The sequence below is a fragment of the Equus przewalskii genome, chromosome 1 (assembly GCF_037783145.1).
Source record: "Equus przewalskii isolate Varuska chromosome 1, EquPr2, whole genome shotgun sequence".
Lineage (NCBI taxonomy): Eukaryota > Metazoa > Chordata > Mammalia > Perissodactyla > Equidae > Equus > Equus przewalskii.
This window is the reverse complement of record NC_091831.1, coordinates 92988871-93010679: the sequence shown is the minus strand read 5'-3', so window position 1 is coordinate 93010679 and position 21809 is coordinate 92988871. Positions and strand designations below refer to the sequence as shown.

The following is a 21809-nucleotide window of genomic DNA, read 5'->3' as shown; positions in this document are numbered from 1 at the left end:
ACAGGCAGCACCGTGCCTTTTTGTCTCTTCTTCCCTTCTTCCTGCTTCCTGCCTGAACTGCTAACTTAATGGCTTGAGTTCCAAGCTGTCAATTCTGGATGAGAAGGTGACCTTGAGAACAGAAGCCACATGCTAAGAACGGCAGAGCAGAAAGACAGGACCCTTGGAGAGATGATATCATGGAGCCACCACACCTTCCCTTAATGGCCCAACTCTAGAATTATACATGAGAAGAGACATATACGCTTATATACTATTTCAGCCTCTGTTTTTCCGTCAAACTGTGTTTGAGGCGTCTGCTGGACTTCTAGACTGTAAATGAAAAGGCAAATCTGGTGGTGAGGAGAGGGACTCAAGTCTGGAGGTACACGATTTGGGATTCACCAGCACCAAAGTGCGGGCTGGAGCCACAGCCTTGAATGAGATCACTGAGGAAGAACGTGTAGAGGAAGAGAAGGGGCAGGGGAATCCTGATAGAATTCGAGTGGACGCAGAGAAAAGGCAGGTAGTGAGAGAGATTAAGGAGGAGGAGGGCCAGAAGAGAACTGCACTCAAGAAGCCAAGAGTTGAGGGTTTAAGGAAGATGACACATTGAGAAGTCAAATACGATGAGAGCTCTTAACTGATTTTGGCAATTAAAAGGTGTTTTGGAATAGTTAGAAAAGAGACTGAAAATGTAAATTGGGAGAGATTAACAGTAGTTGCATGTAGTGAGGAGTCAGAGCAATTGTTCGTTTTTCCTTTTTTCTAGATCATCCAAATTTTCTTTATTAAGCACATAAGTTATCTGACTTAATTCTACAATCCAGCTGTGTTATGAATTTAGGCCTTAGTTGCTCTCCCAACCGCTAGAAAAAAAATTACTCAAAAATAGTAAATCATATAGCCTTAATTTTAGTCTAGGGCTTCTGACCACAGGCCCTGTTCCTCCTAACTCTTATTAGCTCTAAAACACTCTCTTAGCTGCTTGTTACGTGAAGAATGTGACCGACCTGGATCTCCTCCCGCGAAAGCTGCATGGAATTCTGCACGAAGTCTGCGGGTTCATCCCATCCTCCGCCTTTGGTCTCCAGGTTGTGGTAATAATAATAGCCGCCTTTCACCCAGTGTTTCACCCACTTGCTCTTATTATCTCCTAGCAGAAAAGGGAGGGAAGATAAAGAAACCCAGAGCCACACACCCCACACTCATCTGGCTAATACTCCGAGATCGTTCTGGTCAGGGTTAGCAGTCTAAATGAGGACCATTCCAAAAACCTGTTCCTTGGATCTGAGGGTGAGGGGGCATCTGAAGTCCCTCTTAAATTACGGCTTTGTAACGTCCCACTTAGCTCACTTGTATGTACATTATAAAAAAAAAAATACCTAACGAAGTCCAGCTGTGGAATTAACCTTGACTACCTTTGCTCCTCTCAAAGTCCACATCTAAGACTGCGTGTGTCAGAAAACTGGTCCGATAAAAGATTTGCAAGCATTCAGCTGCTCCAGTTAAATAAAAAAGGCCATGAAATGGAATGAAAAATCTTACCTTTATTTCCTTCTTTTTGCAGATAAACTACTTTTAACTATCTATGGGCTTAGATAGTCAGAACTACTGACATCCCATGAAGGATCAACAGTCAGATATTTTGATCTTTCCTGCATTTTCAGGAAATTGACCTTTTTAACATAGCTGCCCTCAAGGGGGAAAAAAAAGAATATTTTCAACAACAGGGATATTCTCTCCTTAGGGTCTTTAAACTAAGCCTACATACTGGACTTCTATACTAAAGTCTGTCCCTTTCCTCTACACCTGTCCACTCATATATTCATATATCCAAGTTCTTATTTTCAGGGCACATATTTACTTTCCCACTAACTCACCTGCTGCCAGTTTTTTCTTCTTGGCTTCGGCGAGGTCACTCTGGTAGGTTTCCCCACACTCGGGGATGACTCCATACAAGCCGACATCAGGGGAACGAAGGGCACTCAGTGTTTTCCCAACGTCGCCGCTCTCAACTGCCTCATTAATGGCAAAGATTCCTAAGGCAACTATCCCAGAAGAGAGTTGTTACCAGAAGAGTTTAGACAGTGTCTAAATTCACACACTAGTTCACCTACTATACCTACTGGCAAACTGTTCCCACATATCTATCTTGGTCAAGCTGAGGAGTGACATGGAGCCCCTCGCCACCCCCACCCTCCAGCAAAATAGAAATAAACCCGCCACACGTACACCTCTGTGCTTCTTGGGAGTCTTTGTTGGACTGCCAGATTCCACCTTGAATCTCATCCAACCACAGCACTGCCGACTCATCCTGGGTCTCCTACACACATCAAAAGCAAAACGGCGGGAGAGTCACAAAACCAGGGTATGTGTGATGCAGGGGCCTTCTGAGACTCAGTCAGACATGAAGGAAAAAGCTTCAAACATATCAGACATGTGGAACAGTAAACTGGAAGAAGTCAGGCATCAAAAAACTGGTAAAACATTACAAGAGAAATGCCTCAGATGTAGGTGATGGATACATGAAGATGAATTCAAGTGGTTCAGGTCAAGAGCAGCTAGAAGGGGCAGAAGGAGCAAACGGGGAAGGGGCCCAGGGACGTTAATAGTGTGGCAAGGGCCATGATGTGTACATGAATTTGCAGTACTTTTTAGAAAGCTTCCTTTGCCAATGTATACAGAGGAAGTTAATATTCTCTGTTTTTAAGACTATCAAGACTTTACCACGTGTAAAGCCAGGAGTCGCCACAGGCAATCTAAACTTATCACCAGCTTATATTCTAAAACCTGAATGTTAAGTCAGTTCTTGGGAATTTAAAAACACATTTGCACACAGAAACATGACAAATGGTGATTAACTTCCTCAGCATGACCAAGAAAAGTCTCTCTAGTTCATAGTGTAGTTTGAGGTGAATACTGGAGACAGAGTGAAATAGAAATGGTGGCTTATTTCCCTCTTCTAAATATGGTCTTAGACGATTTTTTAAAAAGCAACTTATTGGTGATCATTTGCTCTGAAAGGCAATCTAAACAGATTTGGATTAGCAGAAATATCTTTCTCTAGCATCTTCCAATTTCCAAGAAACTGGCTACCACCCTCTGAGCCAGGGACATGGCTTATGGATTGGCCCCGGGTCGTCACTAATGTCAGGGCTAGGCAGCACAGTTCTCCTAAAAGTCAGAGCTGGAAACCACTCTGACACCAACTTAGATTTCAGTGGTCAAACTGAGGTTATATAAACGTCGACTGTCTCAAAGAGCGAGAGTCCTTTGTTTGTTAAGGTGTCTCCAAGGTCTTTACAGAAAGCATCAGTTCAGTAGACTAGTGTGGCAGTCTTCTCCAGAAAAGGTGAAGCACCTCAGGTCTTAAAGTGGCCAGGTCGACAAGAGTCATGTTTGAGGCAATCTTGGCAAACCCAACAAAATTAATTGCTCCTGAGGCTTATGCTAATAGTGATTGGGATAAACAGCAGCTCAAAAGTTCATTTAGACACTGCCTGATGTAAATATAATTTGCCAGGGCACCAATGAGGCAACTGGGATCAGTCACTCTAGCTGTCGTGCCAGACAAGACAGGGTCTGGGCTTCGGGGCCAAGTGGAAAGTTTCCCTGCCGTCAGCAGGCCCAACAGTTGAGTCGCAAAACCTCAGAGGAGCTTGGCTTTCCTCCCACATCATAGTGGAGAGGGACACAATATTTCACTCAGCAGAGCCAAGCAGCCACAAATGCCTGCAATTTATAAAGCACCCTGATGACAGGCTAAGGCCAAAGGAAGGCATCTAAAATTGAAAGCAATGATTTCTCTCAAACACAGAGTTTTAGAAAGAAAGATCATTTAAGCAAATTATGGTAAGTGCTGGGCTTACAATCATTAAGAGGCACTGTCCCAATTTTAAGGAGCTCACAGTCTTGCGAAAGGAAAAGAGTAAAGACATAAATAGAATGCAAGAGTAAATCACCCAATGGCTGCAGAACTTAGCATGTTCCTGCCACTAGTCACTTTCAGTTACTGAAAATAGAAAATGGCCAAACAGAATCCCCCAGAGTCACACGAATAAACACTGGAAATGCTAAGCAATAGTTCTAACGTGAGACAATACAATGAGTCAGCCACAGATGTGCAACAACTTAAACTGAGAAGTCATAAGCTGGAGGGCTGAAGGTACAGTCTCCAAGAAAAGGAGCACAAAAATCCTTGCATCAGAAAAACAGAAATATTTCCACAGAACCTGACCATTTTGGGTTCACTTTTAAGCTAATCACACATCAGAATCTCTGAGAAGAATCTACTGTAAGCAAAACTGGGAGGTTTAGCACAAGCTTCCTTGCTTTCAGAGAAAGGCATAGCTTATCAAGAATTCTGACCATTCAGAGTTCTCTCTTCTCTGTCCCATGCAGACTACAGTAAATAGATTAAAATTAAAACGTTCACACACAGTCCCCTAAGAAACAAGTGACGGAGCTATAGTATGAAAGGCAAGAAAAAGAGAATGGATCAGTGTCCTAGGTGTGTCATGGAAAAATGATACAGAAATACCCCTCACCAGACTGAAGGAGGAGACAGATGACATGTATCACCTCATCCCACTGCAAGGGAAGAACAGGTCCTCTCTGCTCCAATTAGACTGAATAAGACGACAAACCAAAATCCTCCTGTTAACGTTTGCTCTGAAGGGATCACCCAAGATTAACTCAAATCATGAGCAGAGTTAAAACCCTGGGCTAGATATTGTGGAGAATATTGAGACAAAACAGACTGAATATGAAAATATTATATAAAATATAGTGAAATACTGCCCACTAACAACTCTCACTGACACTTAGAAGCACACTGACTGCATTTCAGAAGAGGTGAAGAGATAGGGACCAGAAATAGGAACCAAAAAAGGAGTGGGCAGTGCTTGGAGGTAAAAGAGGTGAAGGAGCCACAAAATACAGGGAAAGGAAAGGGAGAAGGGGTGAAAGAATGGCCATGATATGTGTATGGGGGTGTATGTGTGTATATTATATATATTAATGACAGGGATACGTTCTGAGAAATGTGTCATTAGGCGACTTTGTGTTGTGCGAACATCATAGAGTATACTCTCACAAACCTAGATAGTATAGCCCACTACACACCTAACCTATATGGTACTAATCTTATAGGACCACTATCATATACACAGTCCATTGTTGGCCGAAATGTTGTTATGCGGTGCACGACTCTGTGCGTGTGTGTGTGTTAGCCCTATATTTCCACAGGTTCCACACCCACAGATTCAACCAACTGTGGACTGTGCACTATGTTTACAATCTGAGGTTAGCTGATCCTCCAATGGTCCTGGAACTTATCTCCAGCAGATCCCAAGGGGTGACTGCATACGGAAAGCACAAACACACAAGCCTCTAAAGGACACTTTTCACCCCTTAAAACTTCCTTTAAAAAGTCTCTCCTGTTACATGTGGCATGGTTTGTGTGTGTGATGATACATATAAATGTTACATATATATATACACACACATATTACATATGTATATGAGATATTTTATCTATCATCACACACAAACCGTGCCACATATATATAAACCATGCCATAAATACACATAAAAACACATATATTTACATGTACTGTATATATAAACCATGCCATATGTACCATATACACATGTGAACACACACATCCCTGAATCTATACAACATATTTATCAACCCCCAACATAAGCCCTGACCAATCATAACGGACCAGAGTCCTTATGGCCCCTGCTGATTTAGATATTAATCCTTTAGATGCTGCACAGCGAAAGCTCAGGAAAAGAGCTAGAAGTGAGAGTGGCACAGATTTGGGAAGGTTGGGACAGTAGCAATGTACCAAACAAAAGTATTTCAATATTCTAACAACTGGTACAGGTGTGCTGGCGCACACCGGCTGACTTTGAGCTACACACAAGCATGCATATCTCTGTACACACACTGCAGGGTAGGCACAAGACAGATTTAAAAGTCATTCATATTTGTAATTATAAAATGGGCTCCTTGAGCATCTCTGATATCTGTGCCTTGGCATTCAGACATTACTACCCAGTGACTAGTAATCTACTTTTAGCAAGTATTCCAAAGGCACTAAATTTAAATGAAGAGAGAAGTGACATCAGCGAAAATGGTAGAGGAAGGACCTCGGAAAACCCCCTCCTACATAAAACCAACAAAAACACCAGCAAAAATCATCAGAATCAACTTTCTCAAAACTATGGAAATTAACCAAAAGCTTGCAGCAATTGGAGAGAGTTTATTCAAGAAAAACAGTTGAATCTCAGTAGGAACAGTGAGCTTTGCGGCACTTTAAAGTGCCCTACTCCCATTTGTGCTCCCTCCTGCCACCCAACACACACACACCTCTTTCAAAGCCCTGTGTATTCCCAGAGAACTGTCATTAGTTGACATGTTAGGTAGTCTCCTGGAAGACCACTGACCTGACTTAGAGCTTGCCCAGTGCAAACAACCTTTTCTCCAGGGGAATTTGTCAAAAACAGTAAGAGGTATCTGTTTAACATCACAGATGTCTGGGGCAGTGGATGAAAATTTAGACAAACAATAGGCTAACCAGAAAAAGCTTAAAAGGAAAAGCTGGGGAATGAGACATCCACAGAGAGCTTTGAAAAGCTCTGACATTCCTGGGATGGCAATCTAGAAGGCCATGCTGCATGTGCAGGCTGTGCACATGCTCAGAAACGATCTGATAAGGCTATAAACTCTCACCTCTGGCTGACATAGAGGCTCTGGGTGAGCACAAAGTGAAGGCTAAGGCAGAACTGTAAACTGCCTGGCTGAGTGTTGAAGGCATGCCCCAACATGCATGTAGGCCCTCAGCAAAGGCTGGGAGCTTTACTGGTTCTAGGCATTTAGAGAAATTTCTATCTAATCATTAGCTGACCACTAGGTAACCAAGCAGAGACACACATGAAAAAGAATACAAACTTAATAGAATCAAAAGTCACTAAACAAACAACAATAATAACAAACAAGGACAACGATAAACCCTGAGGAGGGGTTAGAATCTGCCTTCCAGAGTTGCCCCATTATATTATTAAAATGTCCAGTTTTCAACAAAAAATTACAAGACATGCAAAGAAACAAGAAAGCATGGTCCAAACAGGAAAAAAGCAGATAAGAGAAATTGTCCAAATTGAACTTGGTAGACAAAGACTTAAATAAGCTATTTTAAACATGTTCAAAGAACTTAAAGGAAACCATGTCCAAAGAACTAAAAGAAAGTATGAGAACAATGTCTCACCAAATAGAGAATATCAACAGAGAAATTATCTTTAAAAGAAAAGGAAATTCTTTATTGCAGCACTGTTTACAATAGCCAAGACGTGGAAGCAACCTAAGTGTCCAGCAACAGACGAATGGATAAAGAAGATGTGGTACATATATACAATGGAATACTACTCAGCTGCAAAACAGAACAAAATCATTCCATTTGCAATAACATGGATGGACCTTGAGAGAATTATGTTAAGTGAAATAAGCCAGCGAGAGAAAGATAATCTGTGTATGACTCCACTCATATGAGGAATTTAAAATTATGGACTAAGAACAGTTTAGTGGCTACCAGGGGAAAGGTGGGGTGGGGGGTGGGCACAAAGGGTGAAGTGGTGCACCTACAACATGACTGACAAACATTAATGTACAATTGAAATTTCCCAAGATTGTAACCTATCAATAACTCAATAAAAAAAAAGAATGAGAAATATAAAAATAAATAAATAAATAAATAAATAAAAAAGAAATTCTGGAGTTGAAAAGTACAATAACTGCAGTAAAAAATTCACCAGAGGGACACAGCAGATTTGAGCAAGAGAAAAAAGCATCAGCAAACTTGAAGACAGGCCAACTGAAATTATCCAGTCTGAGGAACGGTGAAAAAAAGAATGAAGAAAAAAGGACAAAGCCTCAGAGACCTGTGGACACCATCAATAATATCAACATATGCATAACGGAATTCCCAGAAGGCAAGGAGAAAGAGAAAGAATACTTAAAGAAAATCTAAATAGACCTATAACAAATATAGAGATGAAATTAGTAATCAAAACACATCTTACCAAAAAACACAAAACCAAAAACCAAAAACCCGTGACTTCACAAACTCTTCTAAAACATAGAAGAGGAAGGAACACTTCCCAGTTCATCCTAAGAGGTCAGTATTCACACAATACCAAAACCAGACGCAAAGAAAACTACAGACCAAATTTAAATTAAGATCTTTCGCTTGCTAAATTTGGAACTCAGATGATTTTTTTTTTCTCTCTCTTTTTGGTTTTTTTTTGAGGAAGATTAGCCCTGAGCTAACTACTGCCAATCCTCCTCTTTTTGCTGAGGAAGACTGGCCCTGAGCTAACATCCATGCCCATCTTTCTCTACCTTATACGTGGGACGCCTACCACAGCATGGCTTTTGCCAAGCGGTGCCATGTCCGCACCTGGGATCCAAACTGGCAAACCCTGGGCCGCCGAGAAGTGGAACGTGTGAACTTAACTGCTGCGCCACCAGGCCGGCCCTCAGATGATTATTTTTAAAACCACTCCCAAGATGGCTCAGAGAAACTTAGAAGCAGAGCTGAGGCCTAAAAAAAGACAATTTTACCTAATGTATAGTTTACGTAGCCAGGCCTGGCAGTCAGTGTCCAGCAAATTTTTCTCTAACTCTCCCTTCCCTTCACCTTTGATGAACTCTCAAAAGTTAGTCCACAGCAAAAGGAAATGCTTCAAACTCTAGTCACATCCTCTAAAAGTTTAACTCCCATGACCCAAACAACAGGAGTGGTCAGGCTCACAGCATGAGCGAGAGCAGGTACAAGTTACATCCTCAATCTCCTTTCCTTTTTTAGACGTGGAACCCAACCTAGCTCATCCTCTCAAAGCCCACTCCTCTGTCAGTCAGATATAAAACTCCTTCTGGACTTACATGGCAACAAAAACAAACACCACCGTCACTGGCCTACACAGAGTCACTGCAGTCAGGCTCCAGGTTAGAGATTTGGAATCAGGAGAAACAGAGCTAAAGTTTAGGAGTCTGTATTTTGAAAATGACTTTTCAAGTGTTCTAATGATCAGCCAAGCTTGGGAAGCTCTGATCCAATAAATTGATATCAAAGACAGACCTCCTCTCACACTTCCCTACGGCCAGCTGCTTCTCATCTGAGTAAGTAGAATCATTTGATCCTTTGTCTCAATTTCCTGGCTACAAAACAGAGGAGCTGTGATTCAGCCCACAGCACAAGATCAACTGACATCCTGCACAATGATGTACTTCTTAAACAAAACCTGGTACTTGCTACATTTACATGATTAGGACATGGCAATGTCAACTACTCTCATGACAACGGAATCAAGGGAGATCTGTCAACATTATATTACCCACAACTCCTCCATCCCTAACCCAAATGTACTGAGCCCATCTGGGTGTCAGTGCACAAAAGCTCCAGTAACACAAAGCCCTGGTCTGGCTTCCCAGAAAGAATCCGACGCCCTGATGAAAGAATTCCCCTTAGCTCTTCTGTTTGCAGCAACAACCTCACTGTAGGGATCTTCTAAGTCAGAAAAGAAAGCTGTGACCCTCTCTACCCAATTGTTGTTAGTTAAGAACTTTAAAGGAGATCAATTTTAATTAGAAAAACAGGTGTCATGATGCTTAATCACACAACTAATATCTGAGGGCCTACGACATACAAGGCAATTCCTACTCAGGACCAAAAGGAAAGGGGATAAATCTTGTCCATTTCCCCAACAAACTAGCTGAGGGCAAGACAAACTTTTTAAAAGACGCGTCTGTGTTACCATTACTTTAGGAAACTTTCATGTTCACAGCAGCATTATTCCTGAGCCATAAAGTAGAAACAACCTGTGTGCCCACCAAGTCATGAATGGATAAATAAGATGTGACACAGCCACACAATGGAATATTATTCAACAGTAGAAAGAAGTGAAGTACTAATACACCCTACAACTGGGATGAACCAAGTTAAGTGAAAGAAGTCCGTCAGTCATAAAAGACCACATATTGTATGATTCCGTTTATATGAAGCGTCCACAGCAGGCAAATCTGTAGACAGAAAAAGTAGACTGATGGTTGCCGAGGGCTGGGGAGATGGAGGGAAAATGAGGGGTGACTACTAATGGGCACCAGCTTTTTTCGAGGATGATGAAAATGTTCTAAGATTAATAGTGGTGATAGCTGCACAATTCTGTGAATAGACTAAAACCATTGAATCGTACACTTCCAAATGATGAGTCATATGGTATATGAATTTCATCTCAGTAAAGCTGTTATAAAAAAAAACTTTATGGCATTATTCCCTAAAGCTTAACATGTATGTGGTCTCTATGACCCACAAAGTCCACTTCTAAATGTATAGCTAGTAGCAATGTATACATATATTTACTAAAAGACATATACTAGAATGTTCAATGTTCATAGAAGCACTATTTGCAATAGCCATAAAGTGAGAAACAATAAAAAATTCACCAATAATAGAATATACAACCACACAACAGAATAGTACACAGCAATGAGAATGAACAAACTATTGTACACGCAACCACATGGATGAATGTCACTAACATTACGTCAGGCAGAAGAGTACCTAATGTATGAGCTCACTTAAACACAGTTCAAAACCAGGCAAAACCAACTGTGGGGTCAGAAATCAGGAGAGTGGTTACCACCGGATTGGGCGGGTGGGTAAGGATGGAAGGGGAAATAAGGGGGGTTCCATCAACGCTTTTTATAATCTGAGCACCAGTTACACAGGTATGCTCACTTTGGAAAACGTATACAACCGTATACTGACATAATGTATGCACTTTTCTGGATCTTATATTTCAATACAGAATTTATTTAAAGAGACATAAGACATATTTCTACAACAAAAACAACGAAGAATAACAAAAAAGCCTAATGTGTAAAACAGCACGAGCTTCTGGAACTGTGTCCCTCCTGCGCTCTGAATCTACGGGTGCCCAGGAGACAGTCAATGGGTGAACCGAGACAGGTCCCTCCCTCTGTCTTGCTTCTAGGAGGGATGAAGTTCTCGGAACAGAAAGGAACAACTGCGCACCGCTCACCTGGGCCTTCTCTCTCTTTGCTCTGATGAGCGTGTCTTGGTAATGCTGGGCCACTTCTGCCAGGACGCCCTCGAGCTTCGCCGCAGGAATCTGCAGCGCCTGCAGCGTCTTTTGGGCATCACCTTCATCCAGGGCTTCGTTGATTAAACCAATGGCTAAAATCCCTAAATAAGAGGGACAAAGGTTGTTTTCTTAATTAAGATATTACATAAACAAATCAATCTTTAGGCATGCTAAGCAGTCATAAATCCACCCAAGGGTCACCATGATTCAAACTACAATCTGTCACCCATAATATCAAGCAGCATAAAATTTTCTTTTAATTTATTGTTTGTTTCATCTAAACTCCCTTGTATCTATATTCCCACTGAACCCTCAAGTCCTTTTGTTTTATTTTTCATTGCTCTAACCTAAAAGTGACAAGGATTTTGATGAAGCTGGCTTTTTGATGAAGTATAGCTTTCAGGTACATTCTAATGTATAATCAAAACCATGCTTGATTCACAAAAAGTCAGAGTTCAAGGGATCTTCAAAAGTCACCTAAGTCAACGTCTTCATAAGAGAAAAGACGAGGCTTAGGGATCTCTTCAAGACCATACAGCCAACAAGCGGCAGATGAGGACCGAAGCCCAGGGCTCCCCGTTCCAGGGCAAGGCTCTTCCCACTCCATCAATTAACTCTCTCAGGAGATACAGACTAAAACTAGAAACGCTCACACCTCAGGGTCTTAGGCAATGAGGCCACTTCTGTACAGACTCTGTTGTATAATAATAAATTTAGCTGGCCTTAGTCCCTGGTTCCTGGAAAGGAGCCTCTGAACCCTCGGAATTTCCCAAGTGACAGGAGTACCCCTGTTATTCATGGTGGGCCCCTAGGACCACACCTGAGTTTACACTAACCAGGTGACTCCTGGTAGGCCCCTGGGTAGTTTCAGGATGGGGGCTGGCTATGGTGGAAGGACCAACCACAGGATTAGAAGACAGGGGCTTTGAGCCATGTGATATCAGCCCAGCCTCCCTATCCAGGGAGAGGGGGCAGACAGGAAATTGAGTCCAACTACACAGGCAGTAATCCAGTCAATCATTCATATAAAATGAAGCCCCAATACAAACTCTGCATATGCAGAGCTCAGGTGAGCTTCCCTGGTTGTGATATGCATCAATGTGCCAGGAGGGCAAAACATCCTGAGGACACATAACTTAGCATTTGGGACCCTACTAGACATTGTCCTATGGGTCTCCTCTTTTGACTGGTCCTGATTTGTATCCTTTATAATAAAACTATAATCACAAGCATAGCACTTTCCTGAGTTCTGTGAGTCATTCTAGCAAATTATTGAACCTGAGGAGGTAGAAGGAACCCCAGAATTTATAGTCAGTTTTCCAGAAGTGTGGTAACCTGGGACGTCTGGAGCTTACGGCTGGTGCCTGAAGTAAGAGGAGTCTTGTGGAGGACTGTGCCCTCAACTCACGTAACATGATCTAACTTTAGGTAGTTAACATCAGAACTAGTTGTTATAACACCATTTAAAAATAACAGATCATGTTCAATTCACCTCCTGAAAAATTTAGTTCTTATTACATACAGATCTAATTATAGCAGTTGCCTGGTGTTTTAAAAACAATATCCAACATTAGCTTTTTGAGTTATATATATTTTTTTCAATTTCCAAAAATCCTTCCAGGAGTAGTGTTTAGCACCAGTTCATGGAATCACACTATCGTTAATTGTGACATTATTTGAGGGGATGAGAAGTAGATTACTCACTCTCATGTTCCTCCTGCACCACCAGATTCACGTGGTCCACACAAGCCTGGATGTCATTCCACGTAATAAACTTATTATTCTCTGCATGTGCCTGAGCTTTCAGTTTCATCAACTCGTCAAGATACCTGCTCCATTCCCCCAACAAAAAAGAAAATGAAGTGTAACGTGAGAAAAGGGACCTGCAGGATTGCTATGGATGACAGGAATGAGAAGACCTGGGGCAGAGCATCCAAGGATCAAAGATGCTAAGGCACTCTGACAGTTTGATACATTCGAGAGGCCAGCTTCAGGACTGAGGAGTCACCTTAAACAAAGTGTAAAAATGCAAAGATATCACTTATTCTTAACAGCCTATTACATGTTGTAAATTCCAGGTAAGACTAACTCTAGAATCAGGGGCAGCAGCTCAAGCAAACCCGCTAAAGACAAGAAAACAAGGCATATACCACTAATAAACACAGACAGAATGACATGACAACAAGTCATCATTCAGTAACTCTTCCGGAAAGTATTCATTTAGGCTAGGCTTATTAATTGGGGTTAGAAATATTAGGAGAATGGTTAATGGGGAACTGGACATTTTGATAGTGCAAAAGGCGTAAGAAGAGATTGTGTTCAGGGCCAGCCCTGTGGCACAGTGGTTAAGCTTAGCGTGCTCTGCTTCGGGGGCTGGGTTTGCGGGTTTGGATCCCAGGCGCAGTCCTACACTACTTGTCAGCCATGTTGTGGCAACGATGCACATAATAAAGTGGAGGAGGACTGGTACAGATAGTAGCTTGGGGCGAATGTTCCACAAGAAAAAAAGAGGAAGGTTGGCAACAGACGTTAGTTCAGGGGTAATCTTCTTCAGAAAAAAACACAAAACAAACAGCAAAAAAGAAACAGTAGCAGTAGCTCACACAGAAGAACTAGAATGACTGATGACGAGAACATACAACTATGTGCTGGGGCTTTGGGGAGGGAAAAGAGATTACGCTCTGGTGATAAGGAAAAACATAAACACGCAACGGAGGGATCAGCTGTCTCCGGAACCCAAGGATCAATCTTAGTATCTCTAATGGTGGGACAAGGAGATTTTAGATACCTCTTGATATGAGAAAATAGGAAATACACATCACCAAAAATATTTAATTGAATCTTCACAAGTTTTTAGACCTCATTTCCAATTTACAAGACTAAGCCAAATGTTAAGAAGCAACTAGAACCAGAAGATGGGAGATTTTCTAGGACAACTGGCCCCGTCTCTTTAACATGTCAGTGTCATGAGGAAAGGGACAATGCTAGAATAACAGAAACCTAAGGGACACAACAGCCTGATGTAACATATGGTCCTGGCTTGGATTCTGGTTTGAACAAACCCGATGAAAAGGACAGTTTTGGAACAATTGAGGAAGTATAAAAACAGACCAGGCTTAGAGGATAGTAAAGAGCAGTATTGATTTTTGTCAGGGTATAAGACAGTGTTATTTTGGCTATACAACAAAGATCCTCATTGTTTTAGATAAGCAGATTTATCGATTTAGGAGTGGAATCTCATGATATCTGTAATTTACTATAAATCTTTCAGCATAATAAAGAATAAAATGAATCAAAATAGGAAAAAAAAAAAAGATGGTTACACTAAAGTCACGAGGCCTGCAAAGAAAATATGAGTGTTGACACACACAAGACAGAGGAAACAGCTTTCGAATGGACTCGATCCGCCCCGCTGGGCACGCACCTCTGGCAGTTTTCTTCTTCGATGTTGGTCAGGCCTGTCACTGAACTGCTCAGCTGTTTCCACACTGTGTTCATGTCTCCTGATTCCAGCGCCCGGTTGATCAGGGCCACGGAGGACAACATCTCCACCGCAACAGAGAGCTCGGGATGGGTGAGGCTGTGCTGTACGGACAGGGAGAGGGGGAGAGGGTGAGGAAGGACATCCTCGGATACCAAGAAAGTCGGACGTTTAACAAAACTGTAAAGAGTCTAGGTTTCCGGTAAAAAACAGTTTTTCCTAACCACACTAAGAAAAAAAGCCAAAGAAGTGGGTATAAAGTTCCCTTCCACTCCATTTTGCTCACCGACAGCACAGGCTCAGTTAACTCACCTCAGGACTCTGCTGCTGCAGGGTCGCCAGCTCCTTCTGATAAAGATCGGCAGCAAACGGATACACCTGAGGCAGCTGGGCTTCGGGATTCATGAGTTCCAGAACAGTCTTCTCAGCAACACCCTTCTGGATTGCAGCATTAATTGCTGCCACCGCTGCCAATCCTGGGTAGAAAACAGGGCAGAAATGCAGTTGGTGTAGAGAGCCATGAGGGGGAGGAGACGCCAACTGTCACAGAAGAAAGTCACATTCTGTGGATAAACTATCAGCCGTGATGTCTGAAGTGGAACTTGCATCTTTCAAAAGCAGCCTCCTTTGTAAGAGGGTCAACTGCATGGGTACGTGAACCATAGCTCAATCAAGTTATTTAAAAAAAGCAGTCTCCTCCTCTCCGCACCCATACTTTCTTTCCAGCTCATCCTGCATGCCACCACTACTCTCCACCGAGAACATCTCCTCCTTCCCCGGTAACCCAGCAAATCAAGTGCCGCCTTCTTGAGCTGCCATTCAAAGCTCTCCACCCCCTATCTTATACAACCCAGCCCCAAGCAGCCACAAAAACTCCATTCTAGCCAATGTTCCTTAAATACGTCTTTCACCTTCTGCACCTCTGCTCGCACTTCCTTTTACTCTATTGCCCCACAGTAGGAACAGCCTTCTCTCTCCTCTTTCACCTTCCAGATATTACCAAGCAAGCCCCTAAATGTCGCCTCCTCCAGATGTTTTCCTAACCAAGCTTGAAGGACTTACTAGCCAAAGTGAGCCTACGGCGACTCTAGTTCTCCTTCTAAAACTAGAGGAACCCTACAGCCAAAGGCACCTGGTAGTCAACTGTGGCTCGTTGAGGGGAGGGGGATAGAGGGGTGACAGAATCTAACCTTGGACCCCCAGTGACATAAAGCCACTTTCCTCTCCGACTCAGTATTTCAGCGGACACCCAGCTCAGAGGACTTACTTCTCTGGTACTGCTGGGCGGCGCTGTTCGCGGCATCCACTCCAGACTGAAGCTCCTCCTTCTGCAGGGGGCCAGCCTGACCGCCCTGAGGAAAGCAAAGGACATTGATGTAAAGGTCACTGCTGCCTGTGCCCAGACCTTGCTGTGAACATGTCTCAATAGCAGTCATGAGGGACAGAGAGCCACAGGCCTAAGTGACAGCTTCTGGACACGGGCATCAAAGTGGCAGCCGTGGAGCCAAGGGCCCTTGCCAAATCAGGGGCAGAGTGACTTTCCAGATACCAGTACAGTGAAAGAAGCATTTTGTGAGAAGCATCAACATGTCCTGAGATCAATGTTGATAGAATCCTTACCACATTAATGCTGCTTATTCCGGCCAGACATGCTGGGAATTTGTGAAATGTATACTTGTCCTTATTTAGACAAAAAAGAAAGCCCCTCATATTTGCCCTAAAAAACCCACAAAGCACCATCCCACACAGTTTATTCTTATTGCACATTAAGTACTTTCCCAGTGGTGGCCAGAGGAAACAAGGGAGGTATGGCTTTTTTTAAGTGGAAATTTCTGAAGTAAGAATGTAAAAAAATGCATGTTTTCCCCAATGGCTTTTAGTTGGCTGATTAAGGGGCATGCTTCAAGTGAAAGAGGTTAGATTCAGAGGGTGGGAATTGTTTATTTTAAAAGAGGATTTATAACTCTAAAAGCAAAAGAGAGCTGAAGACCATGTGTACTTTACCTGAGGATATTTTAAAAACCTAATTTATACGCAGGAGAAAAAGTTCTACTAGGAAAAAAAGGCCCCATAAATACTGTTCAACAATAGCACAGGATTCAAACAGATGTACAGACACCCCCGCAGGTTCGACCCAGGATGCTGTCACCTGTCTCTTCTGCTGTCTGTCACTCTGGAGCTGCTTGAGGTACCAGTCACTGTTCTGCGGCTGCAATCCACGAAGGCCCAGGGCCGGCGACTGCAGCACCTTGAACAAGGGCAGTGCGGCCCCCTGCTCCAAAGCCAGGTCTACATTTGCTAATGCAGAAAGCGCTGAGGGGGGAAAAGGCAAAAGCTTAAGGAAAAACCATGTTAATGTTTTAGCCTAGAATACTGTTCCTTCCCCAAAACCAATCTCAGTTCCAGATTAGGGAAATATAATTCAGACAGCCTTTATTCTGGTGTATCATAGAAGGATAAGATCTTGGGACCGGAAGAGAATCTTAAACTCATCAAGTCCAGGAGTTCCCAGCCAGGGCGTTCATCAGATTAACAGACTCCTGGACCACGCCCCAGGCCTTCTTAAAAGCTCCCAGCTGTAGACGGCTTGGCACCAATGAGTGGTAACATAAGAGGTGCCAATCCAGACCAACACGTGCCTAAATTCGCTCTGAGATGCCCAGTCATTGCCCACATTAAACTACGAAACAGAAGAAAGCATCTCCCCCAGCAATCTACTACATTTTAGGAGAATTTGGTTTCAAAAAAAAATTGTTAAACCTCTCACCCTAGAGTTGACACTTGGAAACATCCAGTCCCCTCTTCTCTGTGACAGTCTACTTCTGACTAAAGAGACTTAGTTCCTTCAACCATTTCTTACAGAGCATCATTCTGAATCTCCTCGTTATCCCAGTATCTCCTGAACACACTCCACCCAGAGCAGTCAGTGCCCAGACACAGGGGCGGGCTGGACCGCGTGGAGCCGAAGGGGCTGTCTACATCCTCTTGATATTCTCCACTTCTAGTCACAGAACCTGAGGTCACACAAGGTCTTTGATATACTATCTGACAGATGTTCTTTCATGTGAAAGTGACAATAAAGATACCTTCTTCATAGAGTTACTGTTGAGGTTAAATGAAAGCATACACATGAAAGCACACACATGAGAGTACTTTGTATGCTGCAGAATATACGGTATTATCAGGTTGCAGGTCAGAATAGGATATTCTCTCTTTCAGAAATGACAGCCAACGGAAAATCATAATTACTGTATTATTTTCAGTTTTCCTATATTTAGAAGACTTCTCCCTCCCATGCCCCACCCAGGGACGAACATCTGATTTTATCAACAAAGTAGCAAAGCAAATCAATAATAAGATAATACTAAATATCAAAATATTTGAGGCATAACTGTACTTATCAATTTTAAATGTTTTCATTAGTAAAAAAAACCAAAAAAAAAAAAAAAGAAGGAAAATATAAGGACTTAGAAAGAAAACAAAACAGTTCAAGGAAAAATAAAGTCTCAAACTAGAAAACGGAGGATGAGGGCAGTGGAGAAGAGCAGAACTAGTAAATACAACCAAGAGGGAAAAGGATGAGGGACCAGCTCGGTGGTGTGGTTGTTAAATTCACGTGCTCCACTTCAGCAGCCCAGGGTTTGTGGGTTCAGATCCCGGGCACTGCCCTACACACTTCTAATCAAGCCATGCTGTGGTGGCGTCCCACATACAAAACAGAGGAAGACCACCACAGACGTTAGCTCAGCAACAATCTTCCTCAAGCAAAAAGAGGAAGATTGGCAACAGATGTTAGCTCAAGGGCAGTCTTCCTCATCAAGAAAAGAGAAAAGAAAGAAAGAAAGAGGTAAAAGGATGAGAAGGTTAAAAACTTCTATGGATTTGTGGTTTCACTGTAGACTCCTGAGAGACTGCTCACTTCCCAGTGATCACTCCTGCAATTCAGCTAAATGATCGCCACACCAAGGTGCTGGCTCCTTGCATGTGGCCAAACAACCATCCATCCCTTCACCACTTACCGAGCTCCTGCTGTATGCCGCAGACACACCATGAACAAGACAGACAAATATCTCTGTCCTTGTGGAGCATTTGGAGTAGTGGGAAGCAAAAAATAAAACCAAAATGGGTAATAACCAGGCTTTCTCTAGGGACGCAATGCAGAACCTCAGACTATCTATCTACAAAAGCAGCTAGTCAATCACACTTTTACTAGAAACACAAACCTACTACTTAAATAAGCATGTAAATATTTAAACGAACATTTACCAACATTTATACTATAAAGATGATAAAGTTTAGAACATTAAATACTTCCTCCCACTCAGTTTTAATTAGCACACTCTAATTTTCCTTATTCTAATTAACAAAAAATAAAAACCCTTCCTCATTTTTAACTCTTTGGCCCGCAGCTTTCTTCTGGGGTAGTGTCAATGGCTTCACTGCTGTCCTCACACTCCAAGGAAAGCATCTTATCTATAATTACATTAAGATAATTCCTGGGACCTAAAGTCCCTTATCTTCCTAGGATACAACTTTCCCTTGCCTCAGACTTTCTCCACAATTAGGAAAAGATTGCGCCCTCCCAGGGAATTCTGCCTTATCTTCACTTTCTTATCCACCCTAAGAATTTCAGTGAAGGTTCACAGACAAACTCCAAGAAGTCCTCATTCCCTTCATTATGCTGCGACTGCCACTCATGCACCTCGGGTGCCCTGAAATTATTCCTTTGCATGTCTGCCTTCCTCACTATGCTGAAAGCTAAAACTATTTTGCTCCTCTAACCACATGAGAACAGTATGAATGGAACACTTGAAAAACATATATATATGGTTCTTTCCTTACATGTTTACAACTGACTCTCATATAATTAGCCAAGTAAAGCTGTAAGGTTATAAAAATCCCAAACAACATAGTGGGGGAAAATCCCTTAGTAAAACAAAAAGAGTATTTCACACCCTGTATGCATGCTCAACTTCCTTCTCACACGGACAGCTAAGGATAAGGACACTCCAGCTTATATCTGCTCACTTAAGTACTCATACAGACACAGCACAACACATCACCCATACTTTAATGGAACCACTACTCTCTTCAGAAAGCCATTTTCCTGAATGAACCAGAATGGAACAGAACACAGACTCCTGGTCAGAATTTAGAACTCCAGATCATATGGCATTGGTAAAATCTCATAAATTCTCTCTAGCTATTCAGAGTATTAGAATCAAGTGAGAAATTAGGATCTCCAAATGAACAAAGAAGACAGTGATTACTGTTACTGTTGTTATTTTTATCTTGAGCAAAACAAGATCAAGCCTGGTTGAATTAAATAAATTTTTTTTAGTTCTTTTGGTGAGTCTAACCCTTTGCTAAGAATTGCGAGGATTTCAAAATAAGCAGAACTCATAATTAATCTCTCCTTTAAGGAGTTTATAAGCTGACAGAAACAAAGAGCAAGCAATACAAGACAACACATAATTAAGTACAAAATTGTGTGGTTTAGGCTATAAATGCTGTAGAAGATTTGAAAGGCAAGTATATTGTGAGCTGAGATAGGCACTCGGGTGAGAACTGAGCTGGATCTTGAATGCTGGGTACGATTTGGATTAGGTAAGAGATGAGGCATGAAGGCATTATGGCAGGGAGGTAATATGATTAACAAAAGCCATAATAATACTGTCTACTGAGTGCTTGCAAAATACCAGGCAATTTACATACATTATCTCATCACTCACATAAAGATTCTGTGCCAAAGGTGCCCAGTGTCACACAGCTATTAATCAGAGGGCAAGAGATCAAATCCCAGAGTCATGGAATGAACAGAATGAATACTGAAGACAGTTAGGCAAATGAGTTTCTATAGAGAGTTGTACGCATAAAATATTGCATAAAGAACTCCACTAGGCTAGGGATCTGCATTTTGTCTGGCCAAGTAATACGGAACCAATGCAGGTTCTTTAGCAGAAGAGTGACAAAAATGAAGATGATACTTTCAAGAAATTAATTTCTCAAAAAAATGTAACACATACACAAAAATCAATATGAATAGTATAATCTCATTTTTCTTTAAATATATATTTTGAAGGATATGCATAAAAATATCAATAGTGGTTATTCCTAGGTGATGGGGCTGTAATTTTTGGTTTGTCATTTGTTTCTAGATAACCTGTATTACTCTTTAAAAGAAAAACAAACTATAATGTTACTTTAAAAATAGGATAGAATCCCTCTTCAGATTTTCTTTTTAAAGTGCATCACACAGGGCAAAAGAGTGAGACTATAGCCAAAAAGACCAGTCCGGAAGCCATAACAGGAGCAGATGGAGGAGTGAGGGCCTGCCTGAGGACAACGGTAGCTGAAACAGGAGACATATGAACACCAAACACAGTGATAAGGAACAGTTTGTAAACAAATCCACTAATGTCTGAAATAAATAAACTTAAACGTCACAAGTCCAAGAACAGATCAACACTCACATTATTCTCTAACACCCCTTTACTTAGGTGCCTGACCAGGGACATACTTACTATTGACTTTGTTTATATTGCCTTGAATTTCAGCTTGAGTGAGCAGCTCCTCATAAACGTCCCTTTCTCTCTCAGAATTTTCTGTCTGAAGATGAGTAAAAAAGTGTAATTAAGTTAGGTCAGGTCTCTAAGAAGACCACAGAAATACACCTGTGCTCCTCCCCCACCGTAACAGAACCAAGAGCAAGTAAGGTTGTGGCTTAAAATCCTTAATAAAGAAAAAAGCAGAATGCTACACAACTGTAACAAAAACACAAAAAGCGGCTCCACTTGCGAATGACAAGCCCGGGGTTCTTCCCGAGTTGGGCAGAAGGGAGCACTGGTGCATCCTGCCCTGCTCACTTGTGAGCCTGCATCCCTGCCTCAGACCTGAGCAGACTGGGCACATCCAGGGACCAGATCTCACAGTCCCTCATTTGGTTTGCACAAAATTCAAGAAGAAAGTAGAAGTCAAAAGGGAATCTAATACCGAAAAACCACATAGTGCATAATTCCATTTCATTTATATGAAATTCTGGAAAAGGTAAACCATAGTGATAGAAAAGAGACCGGTAGCTGCCTGGGGGCACGGGCAAGGAGTGGGGGAGTAGAGATTGACTGCAAAGGGGGACCGGGAACTTTTGGAGTGAAGATTACACAACAATATACAT

The 21809-nt window shown here is 42.1% G+C and overlaps 1 protein-coding gene across 2 annotated transcripts in view; it reads right to left on the bottom strand.

Moving 5' to 3' along the window:
* The window catches only part of IQGAP1 (IQ motif containing GTPase activating protein 1), a 93283-nt gene that overhangs the window by 28044 nt on the left and 43430 nt on the right, over nucleotides 1-21809 (bottom strand). For both annotated transcript variants that reach the window (XM_070570967.1, XM_070570964.1), the window contains 10 exons: nucleotides 21160-21244; nucleotides 16785-16948; nucleotides 15903-15987; nucleotides 14948-15111; nucleotides 14579-14739; nucleotides 12859-12983; nucleotides 11092-11255; nucleotides 2215-2305; nucleotides 1863-2030; nucleotides 993-1135 (listed from right to left, as the gene is read on the bottom strand). In XM_070570967.1, the coding sequence (XP_070427068.1) occupies nucleotides 993-1135; nucleotides 1863-2030; nucleotides 2215-2305; nucleotides 11092-11255; nucleotides 12859-12983; nucleotides 14579-14739; nucleotides 14948-15111; nucleotides 15903-15987; nucleotides 16785-16948; nucleotides 21160-21244 (1350 nt within the window). The remainder of the gene's footprint in view (nucleotides 1-992; nucleotides 1136-1862; nucleotides 2031-2214; nucleotides 2306-11091; nucleotides 11256-12858; nucleotides 12984-14578; nucleotides 14740-14947; nucleotides 15112-15902; nucleotides 15988-16784; nucleotides 16949-21159; nucleotides 21245-21809) is intronic.